This window comes from Gymnoscopelus braueri (genome assembly GCF_963280865.1).
Source record: "Gymnoscopelus braueri genome assembly, chromosome: 16".
In the NCBI taxonomy this organism is placed as follows: Eukaryota; Metazoa; Chordata; class Actinopteri; order Myctophiformes; family Myctophidae; genus Gymnoscopelus; species Gymnoscopelus braueri.
In genome coordinates this window covers 26,978,721-26,993,720 of record NC_137616.1, presented here as the reverse complement: position 1 = coordinate 26,993,720, position 15,000 = coordinate 26,978,721, and the positions used below count along the sequence as shown (strand labels likewise).

Genomic DNA, 15,000 nt, shown 5'->3' with positions numbered 1-15,000 from the left:
TTACTATATTATATAATTCCACATGATATCTTTTCTCATATAACGATATCGATATAACATCAATATATTGCCATGCCCTAAGTCGATGCCTCATTCATACAGGTTGATGCCTTTATTCAAGGTGAAATGACTTTGTTCCGTATAAAAGTTACGTTGCTTTATCGCTGCGTAATATACACATTCTGTGTATATTTACTCTGACATAAACAGTTTGAAAATAATATATATTTTCCGGCAAATTAATCTAGTTATTAAATGTATGGGAATAATACCTTCCATCCTCCAACATTTGACCTCAACTTTTACCTGGTCATTCAGTTGAGGTAAAGCACGGTTTTTAATGTGGCATCAAAGAGAATAAAAACCTAGATTCCACACTTGCCCAGACTGCAAAGTGCCATGATGGTACAGAGACTAAAGCAACGTTGACCCGTTCTACTTTCCAGTCTTGTGTGTGTGTGTGGTTGTGTGTGCATGCATATTTCTAGTACTTCTGACTGCTAGTAACCCCGCATGACAGAGCTCTGTGTTCTCCCCAAAAAGCCAACCAAACTATTCACAACAACGCATGCCTCCTCATACCTCCTGTCCCTCTGGCTCTGGACAGACTTTGAGGTCACCGTGCAGAACTGGAACCTCACACGCTTGTTTCCTTACAACATCCTCTGGATTCGTGTCACTCTTGGTGTCACTTGGCAGTAAAGTTGTACACCCTGGTTTCTATTCACTGATTCACCTCACAGGGATCCAAACATACACTCCAGTTTACGCTACACTTCAGTCTTGGGCTGAGCAATATATCTACTGTATATTGCGATATGAGACTAGATATCATCTGGGATTCTGGATCGTATAATTCCATCATATGGCATTAATGTAGTTTTTCCTGGTTTTAATCACTTAAACCCTATTTTATAGTTTTTGAAAATTGGTATTTGGTTACAAATATTGTGATATTTGATTTTGTCCATATTGCCCAGCCCTACTCTACTTTCTGTGGCAAACCCCAAGTCTGTCTAAATTCTTGGTTGCATACCACAGGATTGATTTGTTACTCATGTCAAGTCAAAAGTCTACTACACTACACTGATATAGAGTGTAGTATCAGTATCAGTAATATACCCAGAAGTAGTTACACTCTTCTAACTCCTTATGTCTTTTTCTTCCAGAAAAGTCCTTATGTCCTGTAATTGGCCATCCTTCTCTTAATTTGTCTCCCTTTGGTTCTCGCTCTCATTCTATCACAGCTTAATTTTCTTCTCTTCTTGGATCTCGACATAATAAGTAGCATATTACTGGGTGAAAACCTTGTATCTCCTTCTTTTTTTGTATAAATCAATGCTATTGGTCACCCTTTACGTCTGTCAAGGGTGACCAATATTTAACCAATGATAAGTATTAGATCATGTGACTAAATCTACATTAGATCCATTGGAACACAGTTTTTAGTTTTTATTTCCTGAAAAGTCATGTTTTTTGGACGTGCTAGTTTCTGCCTGACAGTGATGTAATTTGCTAACACAGCATTGTGTTTCTTCATGGAAATTCACTCCTTTTCCCACAAAACAGTTACCGCATAGTAAGTACTTTAACATCTGTCATCCCTATTCACTGTAGCCAGCAATGAGTTACTCCACTTCACCAAACAACAGAGGAGGCTTATCTCTTGTGGTCAAACTCAATATTGCCTGTTTATAGAAATTGGTTTAAGGAGGAGAACATAGTCATCCAATGTTATCAGTCAGATTTTTCAGATTCCAATCCGAATGGCTACCACTGGCTTCCAAAGTTTGTGAGCCCTGGGTAGGCAACCCGGCCTGGCGGAGACCTGACTTTTCTAGTTATTTATTTGACTCAGTAACAATACAATACAGAGAAAATTCCCCTTGACAGGAACAATTCCCTTTTTTAGATAATCTGTGAAAATGTATACATTTAATTTATTTTAGAGAACAAGAGCCAGAAGAGCAGTCTCCTCTTTGAGCGATCAATACTCACGACTCCTATAACCAAGTTTGAGAATGAAGCAATATTACACAAGAAGGTGTGCTTTACCGTGATTATTGGCACGAAAGTGATGCGGTTAGGAGCGAGGTGGAGCCGAGTTCTGCAAGCATCACTGGAGTGCCAATAATCATGGTAAAGCCACCCTCAAGTGTAGAATCATTTTAAATTGCTATCGGTTAAAGGTTTGAGGGAACCTCGTTAACAGTGGTGCACATACTGGCTGCAATGCACGCCTATAGAAAAATGTACTCGGAGCAGTCAGAAGTGAGTTGTGTTTATTAAAGCGTGCGCGCACGCACACGCACGCACGCACGCACGCACGCACGCACGCACGCACGCACGCACGCACGCACGCACGCACGCACGCACGCGCGCGCACACACACACACACAGACCCCTCTGACAGGAATGCCACCTTTGCCCAGTGGAAAGTGGAAACGGTAACTTCCTCTGGGCTGCTACGGAAGGTCAGTCAGGAAGCCCAGAAAGACTAGGGCACGCTGGGAGGCGAAGGTGCAGGTTGGGCTCAGTGCCTGGAGCTCTTCTGGTGCTCCTAGTGGGACACAGCAGAGCAGCAGTCCATAGATCTTAGAAGGACCTATACAGAGCTATTCATTAGAGTATTCTTGGAGCCTAGCCATATGCTGATCATATCAATGATATTATATCAGGCATACAGGCACCCCTTGGTTCTGTTGAAACACTTTACTTAGGTCCAGAGGAGACATTGGGAAAGACAGTATTATGATGTAAGCTTTGTGACTTTCTGCAGATGTTTGACTTGATGAGACCGTGTGTGTGTGTGTGTGTGTGTGTGGGGGGGGGGCGTGAGTATGGGCAAATGTAATACTGCTCTTGACATTGCCATTAAGTTCAAACGAGGTCATGATGATGCAGTACTAAAAGAGTTGATCGTAGTAAGGCATACACCTGTACATCAACTACCTATGACATTTACACAAGTTAGTTGACAGACTATTAACCTCTTAGTTGGCTCAGCCTCTCATTCCCATCCCTCTGTCCAGGGTTCCCACACATTACAGGAATGTTTGGATTGGTACAGTTAGTATGCTAAATCCTTGCCAATTTCTGTGTGCGCGCACGCACACGAAATGTTTGAAAGTCAGTATAAATGTTTTGTTCAGTTCCAAAACTCAAGAAATCAGATTCTTAACCACTGCTAGGGGTTAAATGGTAGTGACAAGGCTATTCAAAATACACTTCACATAGAAAAGACTGGCTAACTATTTAAGTTATTTAAAAGATAACTGGAACTGATCATTTCAATTGCAGGTGTTTCTGCCATAGTCATAATATACTGGCCACTGGATCGTACGTCAACGTCACCACAACATTGGTCTGGCCAACTTGTCATTACTCCACTGCAAGAAAGATTCCTGAGTCCTAAGTACCAGGAGACTAAAACTTTTTCTGTACCATAACATAACCATTACTACATAAAAGTATTTTGGCATGACATTTTTTTTTATTTAAACAATTATCCTGTATCATAACATGGCATTTGTAAGGAGCTAAACCGCTTAAAATTGGTTGAAAATTCAGCGAGTTATGATTATCTTAATTGAGGACATGCACTAGGAAGCGCAGCTAACTCGACCAATCTGGCGGCACATTGATGCATGGTTCCGATGAACAGCAGCAGTCAATGTGGTACTGTATCTACGTGTATATATCTATGGTTTCTGCAAGCATGAAGTTAACTTTACACGAGATGTCCATTTATCCATATATTCATACCCAAATGACACATGCCCACAATTATCATATTTAGACCCGAGTCCGATTCTAAAAACGGCTTCTAAATCCTGACCTAAGAACTAGATTTGTATTCCAAAATGTAAAAAAAAAAATGATGTTGCTATTCAGTATAGCAACAACTAATGTGACACAGATGCTGTCCCGTATTGAAAGGTATAACGACGTAAAGGAGTAACAGGTCTAAATGGGTTAATGTTATTACCAGCTATGAAAAGACCATTGATTGACACTCAGTCATACAGTATTAGTAGTTGGGGTGTTCGTCACTGTATATTGACCTTTCCCTATGTTGAGTAAAAAAACCCTCTTTGTTTGTCTGTCACAGTAACTGAAGCCGGTTTTGGGGCAGACATCGGGATGGAGAAGTTCTTCGACATCAAGTGCCGGGCTTCAGGCCTGAGGCCTAATGTGGTAGTGCTGGTTGCTACCGTCCGAGCACTGAAGATGCATGGTGGTGGACCTAATGTAAGTAGTTAACGCCCACTTGACTGTCTGTAATGTTGTATGCTAGCAACTGCTTGCTCTCACAACCAACCACACATATGCATACTCTTTCGGTCTGAAAAAAATAGGAATAGTGAAAATTGCAGATCCACAAGCTCAAGCTTGTGGATCTGGCTACGCTTGGCTATTTTCACTATGGGTACACTTGTCCATTGTGCAATGAGCTATAATACAGTGTTATGTGGTTAATCAGACTAATCAATTTAGTCGATTATTAAAAGAAATATAAAAAATAAAAATCATGTCAATTTGTTGATATGTAAGAAAATGTAAAAACAAATCGCTTCTCGATTATTTGGCTGTAAGTGGGTCATTGGTTCTAAATATCGGTTCCAATACATTTTCGGTTAAATACCCAGCCCTAGTTGAAAGAGGGCATCCAAGGACAAGACTATTTGATAGTTCTCGCCAATGGTGTAGTCCAATCTGTAAGCAAAGAGTTGTGTGCATTCCTCTCTCAAGTAAATGTTTATGATCTATCTTGAGTGGCCCACCTCCTGGAATTCTCATACTAGTTACCTAGAAGTCTATAGTTTGTAATTCCTCTTGGTGAAAGTAATTACATTAATTATCATAATGACTCATGCAGACATGATCAAACACACACATAAATCAAAGAAAACGTTAATTTAGCCCATTCCAATTGCCAACAAATTATTATATATTTTAAGTGGGAATGAAAAATTACACCCCTGATGTGATATGATTATTATTGTGTGCCATTAAGTTTGTTTGTTTTTCTAGGTCTCCGCAGGTGCACCTCTTCCCAAGGAGTACATAGATGAGGTAAGACAGACATATATTTATGTGTATATGTCACAGGGTGTTTGGAGAGCCAGGGTGATTGAAGACAGAGCGCTTGTTTTTAGGCACGGGGCTTCGGGGCGATGCGGGGCTTTTCGAGACAGGGTTTATTAGCGAGGCTCGTGAGGAGGAGGAGGAGGACGGCGCTGCGATGCGGGGGGTTATTACGCGAGGCTCGCGAGGAAGAGGAGCCTCCTCCTCCTCCTCCTCCTCCTCGCGTTTTAAACCGTCCCGTCCTCTCCTTCTCTCCTTCTCCTCCGAGGAGGAGGAGGAGAAGGAGAGCGCGGAGAGGCGGGGCTTTGATGCGCCGACGGAGAGTGGAGACCTGTCTTTTGTTGTTCCCCCCCACATAGCAACCATAATATCTATGAGGGGAACGCTGAACACGCGTTCACACGCACGGCGCGCCGACTTAGTGGAGCTTGAGGCCGAGGAAGTGCGCCCTCGCGCCTCCGGGCGCGAGTGCCCGCACTGACCGGCCGACGCTCCACTAGTCGACTCAGCGCCGTTTGATTTGTAAACCGATAGGGACAGAATAGTTCTTTTCATGGATCACTGTGTGTGTGTGTGTGTGTGTGTGTGTGTGTGTGTGTGTGTGTGTCAGGGAGAAACTAAAACAAAAGCCAGCAGAACACAATAAAAGTATCTTAACAGTCCATTGAAAGCATGTGCGCGTGTGCGTGCGCGCACGCGCGTGTGTGTGTGTGACTGTGTGTGTGTGTGTGGTAGCGGCCATATATGCTTGTGCACAAGCCTGGCTTGTGGCTCCCTCTAGTGTCTAGTGTTGCTTCTACAGAATTGCTGGGTGGGTGGTAAAAACGAGCGAGCCTTCTTCAATCACCCTGGTTCTCCATTCACCCTGTAACATATATACTATACACACAAACACGGGCGCATACACACACACACACACACACACACACACACACACACACACACACACACACACACACACACACATGATGCAAACGAGACTGGAAGATAAACATGAGTATTTATTGGGTTGTGGTGAGTCAGTGGAGTTGTAGCTTGGAGATCTAGTAGGGGTCTGGATCATTATGATGATGAGCGAGACATAATTGATTTAGACTCAAAGGTCAAGATGACTTAAGTCATAATGCAGCTATTTACACTAATTTGCTCATGCAAGCCACAGACGATAAAATTATTTCTTGTCACATGCACCCACAAATATAAAGTCATGTTTGTTGGAGTGTCTTGTATGTTGTGGACTATGGTAATTGCAGCCATACATCACTGAACCCATAGGTGGCAACACAGTGCCCTTTTGGTTCCAATGAGTGCTTGGTGCCGTACCTTTTTATAGATGTGGACAACAGCTCAGGTCTGAACAGCTTTTGAGTCACTAAAAGCTCTCTCCATACAGTGTGTTACTATCATAGTTTTAACCTACAGCCAAAGAATGTATGGCAGGGACCAGCAAGCTTTGATTTCTGCCTCCATTCCGCACATTTAATGCATTTGGGTAGGCGTTGTGTTAAGAGAGTTTCTGTCAGTACTCTGCACTGCCTCAGGCTCCCAGCTGTGTTCACATTTTCCTCTGATAGCCACATATATACGTATACAGCACATAAATACAACGCCCACTAACGTGGTTAAGAGCAATTATTTGATTAACAGGCCAAACAGAATCCTTGCATGTGGTTTCCGGTTGTGTAGGCCCTAAACGAGCGGAGGTGGGACTCTAATGTGTGTGTGTGTGTGTGTGCTTGAATGTGTGCACGTTTGTGTGGGTGTGTGCGCGGCTGCGTACGTCTGGGCGCACGTTCGTATCTGGCTTGAATCACTGGTCTCTCAGGCAGGTTCAGCTGAGCAAATAATGAATCAGGCTAAGTTAATTGTAAGGCCTGTAACAAGAACCAGATATTCTGGCAGGAACAGAGCCAGCGAATACAGACTGATGGACCCTGCGTGGCTTTAATGCCTCTGTGATTTGTACTGCACACACACACACACACACACACACACACACACACACACACACACACACACACACACACACACACACACACACACACACACACACACACACACACACACACACACACACACACACACACAAAACGATATTGGATTATTTTTTATGTGTTAGGCCTCATCGCATGTCTGTGTCATTTGACAAAAATATGTAATTTTTGTAGTGCAATACAGTTGTTCTATTAGTATATTCTATTATTATAAAGTATATTAGTATACTTTACCTTTAAAGCTTCTCTACCTTGCCTGTTATTGTCAGACGTAGTGTGTATGCTGTTATTATGCCAGGGCGAAAACCCACATAATACTGTATGCACATAATATGCAATAAGAAAATAATGAATAGATGAGTCTTACAACACTACAACACTGATGATACGTCCCAGGTGCATCCATGTGATGTTTTCTTTATAGTTAGTGATTCTATTGATAGCGGCTCATAGGAATTAGACTACGTGACAGCCAGGAATAGTTTGGTGACCACTGGAGAGACAGTTGACAGCCGAAATGTAGACGGCATCCGGGAGCAGTATGGGTTAGCGCCCCAGCCTGTGTCTTCCGTGAGGAAGAAGCCCAACAAATCCACGGTGAGACCTTTAGGAGGGCCATTCAAGCAGCCCGCAAGTGGAGCCTGCAGTACGCCAGAAGGAAATGTTTGGATCGGGGGGAGTCTGGTGCAACGCTCAGGTCCTTGACCTGGTGAGACGAAGGAGGAGCCCGGCCAGGAGGCCACCCACAGAGCCTAGTCTCTCCACGTGCCAGAGCCTCCCCCAGTCCCGGCAGAGTAGTTCCGGAGAAGCGGACTGAGTGGCCCTGTCTTTCCCTAAGAGGACTGACCGTGGGTAGCTACTGGGACGTAAGTCGGGGCTTGATCAACCCCGGCTGGGTCACCTGGGCGAGGGTGTATGTTTTTGTGAGACCCGAAACACCCGATGACCCCAGGCTACAACACTGATGATACGTCCCCGCTGCATCCATGTGATGTTTTCTTTATACTTAAGTGTACCACAGTCTTACTGTATGAAACTATACCATGATACAATCTACCAAGATATCAAGTAATATCAAGATGCTACACTAAAGAACATTGCAAGATACTGGTTAATAACCAGGCATGGAAGCAACATTTAGAATTGTGCCTTAACAGCAGTGGTGGAAAAAGTACTCAAATGTTTTACTTAAGTAAAAGTATCAATACCACAATGTAGAAGTACTCCGTTACAAGTAAAAGTCCAGAATTCAAAATTTACTTGAGTAAAAGTACGAAAGTATTGGTATCAAAATGTACTTAAAGCACCAAAAGTAAAAGTACTAAAATGTTTGAAAATAGCAGATCTACAAGCTCACAACGCGTCGCATCGCGACGCGTTGTGAGCTTGTAGATCGGCTATTTTCAAATAACCTATGTATAAACCTATGTATAAAATAGGGCTAAAGTGGTTAATGTATGTTTTATAATATCATTTATAATTGCAAAGTAACTAGTAACTTAAGTTTTCAAATAATTGTAGTGGAGTAAAAGTATAATATTTGCCTCTGAGATGTAGTGGAGTAGAAGTAAAAGTATTGGAAATTGGAAATACTCAAGTAAAGTACAAATATCTCAAAATTGTACTTAAGTACAGTACTTAAGTAAATGTACTTACAGTAGTTACTTTACACCACTGCTTAACAGACTAATGGCATAATCTAATAGGCTTTTTTATTATGAATTGCTGTAATTGTACTCCTTAAAATATGGACATTTAGTACGTCCATTTTTGTATAATAGCTACCAGCGTACCTATACGAACTGGCTGCTGTATTTCAATGCATGATATTTATTACTTCCTAATACTATAAGACTTCATAATCAGGGGCTTGAGTAGATGCATAGGATGCGCAATGGGGATTGTCTTTGGTAGTATTATTAATGTCAGACTCTGCATCTCATCTCTCAAATGGCTGTTTCTTTATTCGCTCTGGGTTGCAACTATCATAGAAGATGGGAATGGGAACACAGGCACTTAGGTATTCTAAAAAAAACACCTAACTCTAACCCAATTACAACCGTCTTGGACTACTTCTGATTCTCTCTCTGTCTCGCTGCACACTCACACAAACACATACTGAGTCCAAAATGCAACATTATTATGGGTATTATCCTTCTTGGGCAGCTGAGGTGACTAGACGGCTATATGCCTCTTGATGAGGTGATTCATACCGTCTGGGTTTCATATTAAATACAGCAGCAGTCATTGCACTCTTGAACTTCCATCCGTGGTGACTCACGTGCGTCTGCTGTGTGTTTCATTCAGAACCTGAGCCTCGTGGCCGGTGGATGCCATAGCAATCTGAGGAAGCAGATCCAGATAGCGCACCTGTTTGGTGTTCCGGTGGTGGTCGCCCTCAACGTGTTCAAGTAAGACGCCAAACTTATGAATAACTCGCAGAGAGATTGGGGAGGGAAGCCGGGCGGGGTGGGAGATGTTTGTCGTTGCACATAATACAGGCCGGGGCAGCACCTGTCAGCAGAGAGTGTTGGGTGGGACTGGGAGTAGTGGGACGGAGGCGCTGCATCCTGGGTGCTCCTCACTCTGGCAGGTGAGCCAGTAGGGTACAACAGCAGTGACGACACAGAAATGTGTGTGGGGAGGAATTAATTGGCATAACGACTAAATTGGGTGAAAAAGGGTTACAAATAATTGGCAATTCTAAAATAAAATATATATAGAGAGATTTTCAAAACTCTTTTGAAATAATAATGAAAATACTTATTCTAGGAAATGCAAATCTTTTTTACTCATGACCCCTTAAAATGGGTCCGCAACCCAAAAATTTGTCCCGACCCATAGTTTGAGAAACACTGCACTAATCCAAATAGCACCTTCATGTCAACTGGCTTATCAACCTGCCACCTCCGAATATAACAGTTGCCATGTTGACTCCACAGGACAGACACCCAGGCAGAGATTGACCTCGTGTGTCAGATCGCCAAGGAGTCCGGGGCGTCTGATGCTGTGCCATGCCACCACTGGGCGCTGGGCGGACGAGGTTCAGTGAAGCTGGCGCAAGCTGTGAAGGAGGCCAGCGGCAGACCCAGTGACTTCCAGTTCCTCTACAGCCTAGAGGTGAGAGCACAGTCATTTCATAATGCATTGTGGTGAGCATGTGGCTATTTTTGGCCCCAGTCATCAAGGTATATGGAGTAAGTGTGTAATGGAACAATCCTATATTGAAATTGGCTAATGGGCGGGCGCACCACCCAGTCACTATGTGTTGTGTTGGGCCTCATCGCATGTATGTGTCATTTGACAAAAAGATGTAATTTGTGTCATACAATACAGTTGTTCTATTAGTATATTATGTTATTATGAATATACTATAGTATGTATTATAATAATATATACTGTTATTGTATATAACCATATATATATATATATATATATGTTACAGGTAGATTGGCATTCCAGGTAGAATGGAAAATAAGCGCTTGTTTTCACCGCCCGTCCGCCCCCCCAGGCAATTCTGTAGAACCAACGCCAGAGGGCAATGCAAGCCACACATGAGTCCCACACCACACACGCACGCATGCACACGCACACAAACGAGCACGCACACACGCATACGCGCACATGCACGCGCGCGCGCACACACCCGCGAACAAGGGGGCGAGACTGAGGAGGCGGGGCTGGCGGGCTATGTTAGTGCAGTGAGTGGCAGTTGGGGCAAACCATAGCGGGGCAAACGCAGTCCCCACAACATCATTTACTATTCTGTGCCTATCGGTACATAACTCGGACGGCGCTTAGTCGACTAGGAGACCATCGGCCGGTCGTCGCGGGCACTCGCGCCTGGAGGCGCTCGGGCGCGACTCCTTGGCCTCAAGGTCTCCTTAGTCGGAGCGCCTCCGTCATGGTCCAAAACTATACTTTATCGGCGAAAAAAAGTAGTCCGCGGTTGTTTGAAAAAGTAATGTCTCAAGCGGGAGTCAAACCCAGACTCCCGGTGGTAGTGGATGGGGAGTCCAATGATTATCAAAGTGCGCCAATGAGGCTGGTATGTCCATGTTGTCGTCGTCGCTCTTCTCACATCGCAGCACCGCATCGCAGCCCCGCCCCGAGCCTAAAAACAAGTGCTCCACTTCCAATCTACCTGGAATGCCAATCTACCTGTGACATATATATATATAACCATATGTATGTAACCATACAGTATATGTAATTGTGTTACCGTCACCCATTCACACACACTTCTACAAACGTATGGCAGAGGCCATTCAAAGCACCAACATGCTCATCGGAAACAGTTAGGGGTTCAGTGTCTTGCTCAAGCGGGGGATTGAACGGGGTTCCTTCTGACTCTCAGACAGGCACTCTACTTACATTGCCAAACAATATTGCAATTAAATATGAATATTAGGTCACTGTAATATATATAATATGTACATATTATAGTAGTATATCACTAATATATAAATAATATATAATATATGAATATTACAGAGACATGTTTCATTATAGCACAGCTTGATATGCTGCCCTGCTGATCTGAAACGTATTTGCACAGCTTGCCTGTTTGGCAAAGCTAGCTGCTGTATGTCATAGCCAGATTAAGCTGCTTGCTTGTTTGTCTATAGTAAGCCCTCTAGGTTAATCATTAGTTTCAAATAGCACTGGCTTGTGATGCTAATTGTATGGGACTTGTTGACAGTTATTAACACACACTGCAATATACAGAGTGTTGTCAGAATGTTATGGTCAAGAGGCCAAGCCACTGGGCTCGTGTCACCTCAAGTGGCAAGTTCACAGAGGCAGAGCAAAGTTATTTGTGCCCTTCCAAAACTTTGGATATTACGTTTAATGCAAAGAGTACTGATTTAAGATTATTCAATGTGAAGATTTTGCTTCAGATAACACAGAACCGAGTTGTCGGGGAGCCTTGACTTTTCCCAAAACAGTCCCACTCTTGAGAGGCTTTATGAGGCGTGTTTAGACCTTTTCAAGGTATTTTAAACATTACAACTGATAGTCACATGAATTATACTCAGGTACTACTTTTGTGAATATTGAATGTGTTTAATGAAAAGTCATTTAAATTGCACCTTGTTCAGTTCAAATTATAGCTCACAATATATCATGCAATATATTGTAAACAGTGGGGGGGAAAAGTCTGTGCTGTAGACTAGAGGGTCTCATCTCCCTCAATGAGGAGCATCATCAGTGGCCAGTGTCCGTTATTATGACTCAGCTATTCTACTTACAGTACCTGATGTTTTATGAGCTCCATAAGGGGACTTCCACAATGGTGATATTTTGTATCTAATCTGTTCCAGACAACATATTTGTTAGACCATTACAGTAATGGAAGAATTTAATTTTAATTAGCAGCATGCTGGGATGGGTCTGGTTAGTTGAGGGAAATAGCGCAGAGTTAACCACATGTCATGAACCTTAGCCTCCAATTCTGGGGGCAAAAATCGCTTCTATAGCAGATCTACAAGTTCACAACACGTTGTGAGCTTCTAAATTTGGTGTAGAGGGAGAAAAGGGGGGACTCTGATCAACGTGTGTAAAGTATATAAGGTGGTTAAGTTAAGGGTGTTTAGAAAAAGGAGCTCTATGTTACACCACATAAACTCCTTGACGCAGGTAGAAAAGACCAGTGCGTTGTTGCGTTTTTGCACATTACTGGTAATAGAATTGACTACAGTGACCGGTTGTAGAATCACAGTAGTGATCTCTGTGTTGTCTTGTGACCCGTGGGGCCTGCAGTTTGGGTGCATTCAGGTCAGGAAAACAAACCTAATCTCAGATGGGTGCGGGTGGATTACGCTGTAAAAGAAAAAATCAAAGTTCCTCATATCGTTGGATCATGTAGAATACTGTAACTTGGTTATGTTTATGCCCTATATTTGTTTGTCTGTCTGTTGAAAAATGTTTGGGTCGAAAAGATCAAAGTCACGATGAGGTCGGGTCATGGTCAACATTGAGAATGGATGAGCGTGTTTTCATGAAACTTGTGGGACTGATCAGTAGAATCTCGAAGAGATGATTAATGTTTAGTTCAGATAGGTCAAAGGTCAAGGCTGCAAATAAGGTCTAATATTGTTTAATCAAGATTGCTTTATTTGTCATTTGTTTTCCATCTGCAAGCAGCTTTAGAAAAAATAACGAAATTATGTTTCTCCTAGTTAAAGACAGCAGAATTTCATAAAAGAGTAAAATAAATAGTGCAGAAAAATACTATATCGATCTGAATAAAGAAATCCTGAAAGCTAGAAGAATTCATGTCATAAAAATAAGCATAACCAGATAAAAACAGTATCAAAACTGAATGAATGTAGGTTTGTATTTCTAGATACTTAATTCATAATTCTCACCATGCCAGCCAATTGCAATGGCACTGCTAGCATGTGTGGGTGACATCATAATTTAGGTTTCATTTCATTCGAATTAAACTTTCTGCATCGTGGCTAAGAGCTGTGCGGCCTCATCCTTGTCAACATTGACATCATAATTGCCCCATGCATCACTAAGTTGTGATAAAGAGAACATTATTTCTCTTTCTTGGTTGTTATGGAGACCAATCCCAGCATTTGAACCCATGTGGAGGGAGCTAAGTACATAAGATGCCCTCACCCTGGCATAGAGCAGGATTAAACAAGTTTTAGCCGATTTCATCTAAATTCTGCTTAGTTCTTTCTAATAAGGAGGTTATTCCAAAGCATTTGACCAACGTCGACTGCTCCTCACATTGTTTAATTTGGAATTGGACAAAGCAATGATTGATTGAGATTACAATTAGACACAAAAAACAGGTTATAATAGAAAAGAACTCAGAAGACTATTGTTTCTCAATATTTTTGTTTTCATTTTCCAAATATAGAACTATTTGAGATAGTTGCTTATTAGTGGACAGTAGCTTTTGGATGTTTTTAGAAGTGTTTTAGAAAAAGCTGTTTTCTAGAAACTAATAACATTTAGTTTAAAGTGGTCTCTGTTATGTTTGTGACACCCACCCACAGTCTATGGTCCACACCCACACTGCAATTTTAATATAACAAGAAAGATATGTACCATAAAAAGAGATGTGGACATTCATGATGCGACACGTTGTCTACGCAATAACACTGCAATGACAAGGAGTATGATATCATCCCAAATATGGATATGCCAGACGCCAACTCAAATCATCGCATCATATGCCCACATATGGAGATAGACGTGGGTGTGGGTGTCCAGATTATGCCCATATATCACTGCTACCTGCGCTAATCATCGTTGTTAGGCAACGGTATTATGTCCATATATAGAGACATCGGCGCAAATCATAAAAAGAGAAAAACACAACAGACTAAAGCAAGTCTATAAAAGTGTGATTTGAGAAGTGATGTTAAAGAGAACACTGAACTTGCTAGCCTGATCTCCTCAGGTAGGTCATTCCGAAGTCTAGGGGCCCTGGTGGCAAAGGTCACCTTTTGTGTTCATTCTGGACTTTGGAATGACCAGAATGGCTCTTCTGGTGAATCACAGGCCACGCTCCTGCTCGAATTGGGTTAAAAGTTCTGTCATGTAGGAAGGCGCTAGACCAAGGGTGTCAAACTCATTTTGGGTCAGGGGCCTGATTGGGAAAAATTCAATGCGTTCTTGCACGCTGCCTTCGCGCATGTGTGAGCTGCCTTCGTTCTTTTTCAACCTTCTTTCATGTGTGAGTATTGGGCTGGCAACTCTGGGGATACCTAAATATTCAGGACCCAATTTTGAGGGTGTGGGGGGGGGGGGGAAATCAGCTGGTTTGAGTTAGTGAGTTTGGGATGTTGTGACTTTGATTAACTGATCCTGCATGCTGTTTTTAGCCTGGAGGAGAGTCCTTAAAACTGAAGGTCTCAGTGAGTAGTAACAAACTCTATTAAATCTTTTGCTTGAC

General features: G+C 42.5%; 1 protein-coding gene across 2 annotated transcripts in view; it reads left to right on the top strand.

Moving 5' to 3' along the window:
* Window positions 1-15,000, top strand: part of mthfd1l (methylenetetrahydrofolate dehydrogenase (NADP+ dependent) 1 like) — a 61,816-nt gene that overhangs the window by 32,083 nt on the left and 14,733 nt on the right. For both annotated transcript variants that reach the window (XM_080452578.1, XM_080452577.1), the window contains exons 21-24: window positions 4,112-4,251; window positions 5,035-5,076; window positions 9,390-9,493; window positions 10,025-10,202. In XM_080452578.1, coding sequence (XP_080308704.1) covers window positions 4,112-4,251; window positions 5,035-5,076; window positions 9,390-9,493; window positions 10,025-10,202 — 464 coding nt within the window. The remainder of the gene's footprint in view (window positions 1-4,111; window positions 4,252-5,034; window positions 5,077-9,389; window positions 9,494-10,024; window positions 10,203-15,000) is intronic.